At 47.0% G+C, this 8231-nt stretch overlaps 1 protein-coding gene across 1 annotated transcript; it reads left to right on the forward strand.

Annotated features, from left to right (window-relative positions):
* The first annotated feature begins 284 nt into the window (after positions 1-284).
* Positions 285-8231, forward strand: CHURC1 (churchill domain containing 1). Its single transcript, XM_044272588.1, has 4 exons — positions 285-440; positions 2475-2610; positions 7559-7629; positions 7776-8231. Exons 1-4 carry the CDS (start codon positions 402-404, stop codon positions 7866-7868), a joined length of 339 nt encoding a protein of 112 aa, XP_044128523.1. The 5' UTR covers positions 285-401; the 3' UTR covers positions 7869-8231.

An 8231-nucleotide genomic window follows, 5' to 3' on the forward strand; every position in this document is an offset into this window, starting at 1 on the left:
TATCAGGTGCGGAGAACATACTGAAAAGCTGTTGTATTAAGTAAAACATGTCGCATACAATGTGGCCTCCCCAGATAGCAGCCCACATACAAAAATCACACTGCGCGCCCCCCCTGCATACAGTCTCACAGAGAATCCCCCAGCATACAGTTCTCGACCCCCCTCAGCACACACATGTACAGACACTCCCTCCCCCCCCCTCCATCCGTCACCTGCTCTCCAGCTTCCCACCCTTCTATTCAGGTAGCTGCCGATTCAGAGTCACGTGACAAGAGAATGTCACGTGGCCCAGTGACGTCAGGAGGTCTGTTTCCTATGGAGTTTTAGCCGCTCCCCTTCACGCTGTACCCTTACGAAATTTACGTTGCGGGGAGCGTACACCGGAGGCCGTAGGTAGCGCGATGTGTGGAGGCTGCGTGCAGCAGGAGTACCCAGACCGGGTGAGGAGGGGCGCGCGGGGTGGTGACGTCACACGACGGATGTATACGGCTGGCCGTGTTTGTCACCATATGGGGGAAGGGATTGGTTGTGAGCTCTGGTCTGTCAGGGTGTTTCCTAGTGAGGGAAAGCTGGGTGAGCACTAATGGTGTGTGATTGTCGCCCTCCTCCCTGTGTGTACACCCCTGCCTCCTACAGAGCTGATTACCACTCGGGCCTGGGAAAGCTAGGTGGATTCCCCATGTAACTGCTGTAATGGTGGCCCTCATGGTATCGATGCGTTTATGGAAAAATACTGTACATATGAATATGGACATGGAGAGGACATAGGGCGCCCCCCGTGTCCCAGTGGTTAGAAGCCGCTATGTCACATAAAGCACAGCTTCCTTCACATCTGCCTAACAAATGCAGCATGCTCCGCTATTGCGTCTGTAAGATGGCGGCCAGTGTGGCGGTAACCTGACGGACTCCTTCACAGCCACTGGGCACTGTTATGTGCCTGTAATGGGACAGACCTCGGCCTGAGGCAAATCACGGAGCCGCAAAATACAGATGCGGTCCGCGTGCATCCTGGAAGTGAGGAGCACTTGAATGGGTCCGCAATTCCGGAGATGCGGAACGGAGTCACTGAATGGAACACCGGAAGCACCTCGGAAGTGTTCCGCACCGCAAATAAATATAACATGTCATATTTTTTTTGCAGTGCGGACAGACCACGGATTCATTCAAGTTGAATGGGTCCGGCCCGCTGCACAGATGTTGCCCGTGCATTGGGGACTGCAATTGCGGTCCCCAATGCACGGAACGTCCGTGTGCATGCGGCCTAAGGATGAGACTAGTGTTGAGCGAACTTGTGTTTCTAGTTCGGCATACAAGGTTCGGGTTATCTAAGAATTCCGTTATGGATTCCACTGCCATAACTTATGGTCCGTGATAGCGGAATTCTTAGATAATCCGAACCTTGTACGCCGAACTAGAAAACACAAGTTCTCTCAACACTAGATGAGACCACGTGTTCCAGTTTATTTGCTTTTCGGGGTGATCGCAGGATGACCAGCCGCACGTTGCCGCCTGATCAGGTGGACATGGCGTTTTTGTGTTGCAGGGTGTCCGATGTCTCTCACCTGACAGGAGAACGTCCATCCGTTCAATGAAGCAGAAAACGTGACTCATCCAAGATGGCCACCCTCTGCCAATCAGTGGAGGTCCGATTCCGATACCACTGCAAAAACTGAAGCCTTTTCTGCCAAAGCAACTTCATTTAGACCCATGTCTGGTAGCTCCTGATTCTTTTTGGCAGTGAGCTGCTCCTCTGTGGTGTCCGTCCACCCTCGCACCCCTTTATAGCTGAAGTTCACCTCTCGCATCAGTGGCGCTCCGCGGTTTCCGCGTCACTTATTTACAATGGAGCCATTTGTCCACTCACAATATACGCTCACTACAGCAGCACATGAACAGTTCCCAGACTGTGCAGATTTAGAATTACTGCCTCCCTTGGCCTATCGCACACCTTATGTACCCCCCGGGCCAGCTCGCCACACTTGACTTCCTTCTGCCGACGTCGAAAGTAGGAAGTGCTCAGAATAATGGGACTCCACTGTGTAGGATTTTTAAGGACTTTTTTTTTTTTTTTTTTTCGTTCAACCCCTGTGCTAACCATGCTTGACGCGTTTCCTCTGCATGCACAGAGTAGTGTATGGCGATTTTCTGGCTGCCAATCCTCACCAGAATCCACATGTGTTACCTGCAGATTAACCCCTGATCTCGCCTTTCGACATGCTGAGGATTTTAGAATCCGCTCCACAGTTCCGTTTTTGCCCGCTGGAAAATTGTTTATGACATAATTGGCTTCCGTTTTTTGCAGATCCGCGATTTTTGTGCATGAGGCCTCATTTTTATAGATGGATGAACTAAGTTACAGATTCCAACCTGACACTATGTATACTATGTATGTGGAGCTCGCCTCATGTGAAATATATAACCTCTGCCTGTATCTGCTACACCAGAAGCCCTGATATTTGTCTGCTTATTTCTAGGGTCACACGTGTCTGGAGACCGGATCCTTTCTAATGAATTATGTAAGTTGTGCAAAGTGCAATACACGAGACTTTGTGCTCATCGCCAATAAGACAGCGGATGAAGAGGACGGGGAAGAGATTATTACCTATGATCGTAAGTGCTCATATTGTTCCCTAACTTAAAAGGGTTGTGCGGGCAGTGTATATTGGTGGTCTTTCCTCAGTATAGGTCATCAATATCTGATCGGCGGAGGTCCGGCACCCCTGCCCATGAGCTGTTTGAAGAGCAGGCGGCACTCCATTACACTGCCTGTTGTCTTAGAAGTGCAGAATGGAGCGAGTACTTGTAATTACACTACAACACCGCTCCACAGGAGACGACGAGCAGTGTATTGAAGAGGAAGCAGCACTCACATGCAGCGTGGCCCTCTCTTCAAACAGCTGATCAGCGGGGGTGCCGGGTGTAAGACCCCCGCCGATCAGATATTAATGACCTAGTGGGCAGAGTATTATAAAGTGATTTCTTTTTTTTGTCCTTGCCCTCAACTGTACATCCATTTCACCTTCTCGTAAATGGTCGTACAGCGAGTGCCAGCTGTAATATGCAACCGACACCTCTATATAACACAGCTCTAAAATCTAGACCCATCTACTGTGACCCCATGCAGCTTACTTCGTCTTATCCCATTTAACTCCTTACGTGCCACAGTCATCTAGATCAGCGGTCCTCAACCGCTGGGCCGCGACCCAGGACCGGGCCCTGGAATATTGTTTGCTGGGCCACCACAATACAGAGGAGCGGACGCGCCAGGCACATGCGCGCCCGGCCCGCACATCACACTAGGGCTGTTGCGGGTATCAAAATATCGATACTTTTGTCCTGGTATCGATATAACCCTGGGATTTGACATTTACCGATACTAGGCTGCCCTACTGTGCAGCCTAGCATCAGAGAACATGGAGTGCGCGCCATGTTCCCTCAGCAGCACAGGGGAGAAGGAGTTTCTCTCTCCCTCCCCTCTGTGCCACTGCTGCCAATAAGAGGAGAGAGAGGGGCAGGCGCACTGCGCCACCAATGATAGTTAACCTTCAATACAGGAGGCAGGTGCCGGCAGCAGAATCACATAGCCGACACCCTGCCTCTGACAGGGAGCTGTGATCAGCGGCAGTTAACTGCCGCTGATCTGCTGCCGTCACCCGCCTCCTGTATTAAAGGTTCATTATCATTGGTGGCCCCCCTCCCCAGTATTAAAATAATTGGTGGCGCAGTGCCCCCCCCCCCCCTAGTATTAAAATCATTGGTGGCGCAGTGGCCACAGGGTCCCCTCCTCCTCATTGGTGGTGCAGTGGCAGCTTCTGATCGGAGCCCCAGCAGTGTAATCCTGGGGCTCTGATCGGTTACCATGGCAGCCAGGATGCTACTGAAGCCCTGGCTGCCATAGTCATCTCCCTGCTGCTGTGTACACTATGCACAGGGCAGCAGGGAGAGTGTGAGGTCCTATTCACCCTGATAGAGCTCTATAAGGGTGAATAGACAAGGGATGAAAAGATCCCAGATCTGGGAAATAGTTATTAAATTAAAAATAAAAAATAAATAAAGTTTAAAAAAAAAACACCAAAATATTGAGCATAAATCCCCCTTTCCCAATTTTACATATAAAATATATAAACAATAAATAAATAAACATATCACATATAGCCACGTCCGAAAAGTGCAAAGTATTAAAATATAAAAAAAATCTCCTATGCCGTGAACGCCGTAACAGAAAAAAATAAAATTGATTTTATTTATTTTTTAAATGCGGAATGCACGTGGCTTTTTTGGTGTCTTATTTTTTTTGCATGGTATCGAGTATCACAATACTTTTTTATGTTATCAAAATCGAATCAAATTTTGGTATCGCAACAACCCTACATCACACACAACTTCCAACTGTGATGCCGGCCAGCCACAGCCACCAATGAAAATGCTGAAAAGGGCTTGTGAGGGATGGATTGGTTAGGTCTCACTGCCCCACCAATGGCAATAAACATGACGGCCCGAGGGGGGAGGGGGGTTGTCGGCATCCAGTTTCAGCTAGTATCTGAGGGAGTGAGCGGGAGAATGACCTGCAGTTCCTCTTCCATGTCACCTTGAAAATATCAGAGGTGCAGCAGAGCCCAGTATATATAGTGTTATATATTTTAATATGCACCTTGTGTTTTGTTATGCGTGTGAATCAGTCAGCGCCGACCAGCACCCCCCTAAGCCCCGCCCCAGAACCCCCCCACCCGGTCCCTGGGAAAATTGTCTTGCATGAAACTGGTCCTTGGTGCAAAAAAGGTTTGGGACCAATGGTCTGACTCTAGATGGTTAGTCAGAGGGAGAGCCCCCCCTTTAGTGCCCAGCAACTTTATCCCCGGATGCTGATGGGTTTCCACGGCAGTTAAGGGCCCAACAAAGCTTAGTTAGATGCCCTCTGAGTATACGAAAGCATTATAGAAGCCGTAAAACAATAACGTTGTGAAGCCCCCTAATAATGAAAGTTAAATTCTATAAAAAGGGTTTTGATTTTGCAAAAATTACACATATATGGTATAACCGCGAGGGTAATGACCAGTGTAATAAAGATAACACCTTATAAAAACTACACTGTGAATAATGCAAAAAAACTACAGCCAAGTTGCTTTTTTTTTATTTTTTATCTCCCCTTAAATAAATAAAAGTTAGTGAATAATGTGTATGTACCTCAAAATAGTTCTGTTCTCACAAGAAAACAAGCCCATATTCGGCAACATTTTTTAAAACATTGAAAAATCCGTACATATTTGGTATTGCCATCACCCTACTGACCCGTAGAATAAAGATCATGTTATTTATGCCACATGGTAAATGAAATTGCTATTTTTATCTGTTTCCCTGAAAGAGTTAAAGGGGTTTTCCAGGAGTAGAATAATGATAAACTGTTAATCAATATCTGATCGTTAGGGGTCCGGCCGCCAGCATCCCCACCGATCAGCTGTTTGATGAGGACATGGCACAGTACATGCTATAGTGGCCGTGCTTGGTATTGCAGCTCGCTTCCATTCACTTCAATAGGACTGAGCTGCACATAGGCCATGTGCAGTGTTCCCTCTAAGCTGCGCGGGTGGGCGGCCGTGCAGCAATTATTGTGGCCCCGCTCACTCAGCCTACAGCGCGCCGCTAAGTTCGCTAACGCTGCTGGCAAAATGCCAGCACTTGTCGTCAGACTCATCTGCGTGACGGCGCCGACGTCCTCCTCGTAGTCTTGTGCGGCTCAGCACAGCGGGGCGCCGCCTACCAGCTACCACGTATTGCCGCGCTACTTCTGCCTCCTCCTTTTTGCAGGAAGAGGAGGACTGAGCAGCAGCCGGCAGTAAGGTGCGGTAGTGGCGGCGGCGCCGCCATCTTAGAGCCAGGCCAGAGGCAAACGCTAGAGTGAGACTGAGTTTCTCCTATGGGCTACCTACAGTAAGTAAAATCCTAGAAACCGTCATTGATTGCTGAACTGGTCTCTCCTGGTATTTCTAGAGTGTTAACTCGTGACAAGAAGTGGAGAACAGTGGGGGACAATGGTGGCAATAGTAGTCTACTAGTGCCACTATTGTCCCCCACTGTTCTCCACTTCTGGTCACGAGTTACCACTCTAGAAATACCAGGAGAGACCAGTTCAGCAATCAATGACGGTAGAATGTCAGTAGTAGGGGAGAACACTAAACAATCGTAATTATTTTTAATCCTATAGGCGAGAGTGAGTGAAGTGAATGAGTCCCTCTGGCGAGCCTGATAGTGATACGTCCTTCATGTGGGCAGCAGGAGCGGTGTCTGTGTTACCTAAGAAAGCAATGAAAACAGCATGTTCTGTATGGGAGGTTTTATCACAGCAGACTAGCCAATGCAAAACAAGGGCATGCTGGTTGGCGCCGCCATCTTAGAGAGGCTCGAGTGAGTCTCTCTGGAACAGCATTGCATTCCCTTCAGGTTTTGCGTTGGCAATGTTGCTTGTCTCAGCCAAGGAAAATGGGGGAAAAGTTACATATATAACTATATACCACAGGAGAGGCATGTTCCATATCACTGTATACAAGAAGATGTATTACTTATACCAGCTGTACATATATAATTATATACCGGAGATGCCCAGGTTATACCAGCATGTTCCATATCACTGTATACAAGAAGATGTATTACTTATACCAGCTGTACATATATAATTATATACCGGAGATGCCTAGGTTATACCGGCATGTTCCATATCACTGTATACAAGAAGATGTATTACTTATACCAGCTGTACATATATAATTATATACCGGAGATGCCCAGGTTATACCAGCATGTTCCGTATCACTGTATACAAGAAGATGTATAAGTTAGACGTCCTAGCCAGTGTCAGGTTAGCACTTAGTAAGGTCTTTCTTCACTCCGCAGGAGACATTTTGTGTGCGGTTCTGTCACACTGTCCGTCCACTCCAGTAACTGTTTTATCTGGTCTTACTTAGTAGGCTAGATTTATTGTTTTGCCAATATGTCGGCGATGATCTCTTGTTTGATTGTCCTATCGCCCAAGTTTGACTAAGCATTGCCCATCTCTAAGCCGACCCCGCTCAGCAACTGCCAAAGCTTAGAGGGAACACTGGCCATGTGTCCCATGTCTAGGATGAGGCCGCAGAACTCGCTAGACTAGAGCACTGGATCCTCTTCAAACACCTAATCGGCAGGAGTCTCCCACCATTCAGATATTGATGACCTATCCCGTGGGTAGACCCCATCAGTATTCTACTCCCAGAAAACCCCTTCAATAAAAGTTAATCCATAATCTGTATATGTTATAAGTATGTCAATTGCAAAATTAAAAAAGTTATGGTTTTCAAGGTGTTGGGGTGAAAGGCCCCAAAATGCTGCAGACGTTAAAGTGGTAATGCATACTTCCTATACAAATTAGGAATGCAGAGGCGGCCTCCAAAAAAGCATTCAGTTGCTGTTATATTGATGTTTGAGGATTGAATATAAGGTATCTTCGGAGTGCTAGCACCAAATAGACACTGATAACACTTCAAGATGGAGCGAAATAACTCTGAATATTCTTTTTATTTTGCAGATATGTGCAAAAATTGTCACCATGTAATTGCAAAGCACGAGTATACCTTCAGTGTGGTGGATGAATATCAGGTACGGCGCATATTGTATGAGAAATCACTCGTGGCGTCTTTCTGTCTCTTAAATCATTCCCTTTTTCGTACAATAACCTATTTATAACTACGGTTTATGTTTTTATTCTACTAAGACATTTGTCCAAGCTTCTCTGTTTCTTTCAGGAGTACAGCATGCTCTGCATGCTGTGTGGGAGAGCAGAGGACTCTGTCAGTGTCCTGCCCGATGACCCGCGACAGATGGCGCCACTCTTCTAGAGATAATTTATCTGCAGAGTATTATATTTTCTACACGTTTTATGTTTTTGCTCTAATTGTATTAAATATCAATAAAGAATGTGAATAGTGCTTGACGAAACCACTGCACCCTGCTATACTACCATATTATTCTGCCGTATGTATATTTATTGTGGAGCCCTGCACTCGTTGCCAGCTGGGGGGCCCAACAGTGGCCCCGGGTCTGCTGTCTAAGCACACCTATTAGACCCTGTCAGGGGCAGTTCTTAATAGGACGCCTGCCAGAGTTAAGCTGACAGGCAATAATACACTGCAGTATTGAAGTGTTTTTATACATGCAATCACATGTTCAACTCCAATAAATATATTATTTTTAAAAATGCA

Source organism: Bufo gargarizans, chromosome 11 (genome assembly GCF_014858855.1).
Source record: "Bufo gargarizans isolate SCDJY-AF-19 chromosome 11, ASM1485885v1, whole genome shotgun sequence".
NCBI classification, from domain to species: Eukaryota; Metazoa; Chordata; class Amphibia; order Anura; family Bufonidae; genus Bufo; species Bufo gargarizans.

Excerpts from the sequence above, each read along its gene's own strand:
- CHURC1 (XM_044272588.1), top strand. The coding sequence starts at position 402 with ATGTGTGGAGGCTGCGTGCAGCAGGAGTACCCAGACCGG. Across the intron at positions 441-2,474 it reads AGCAGGAGTACCCAGACCGG|GGTCACACGTGTCTGGAGAC; the intron begins GTGAGGAGGGGC and ends GCTTATTTCTAG. Across the intron at positions 7,630-7,775 it reads GTGTGGTGGATGAATATCAG|GAGTACAGCATGCTCTGCAT; the intron begins GTACGGCGCATA and ends TGTTTCTTTCAG.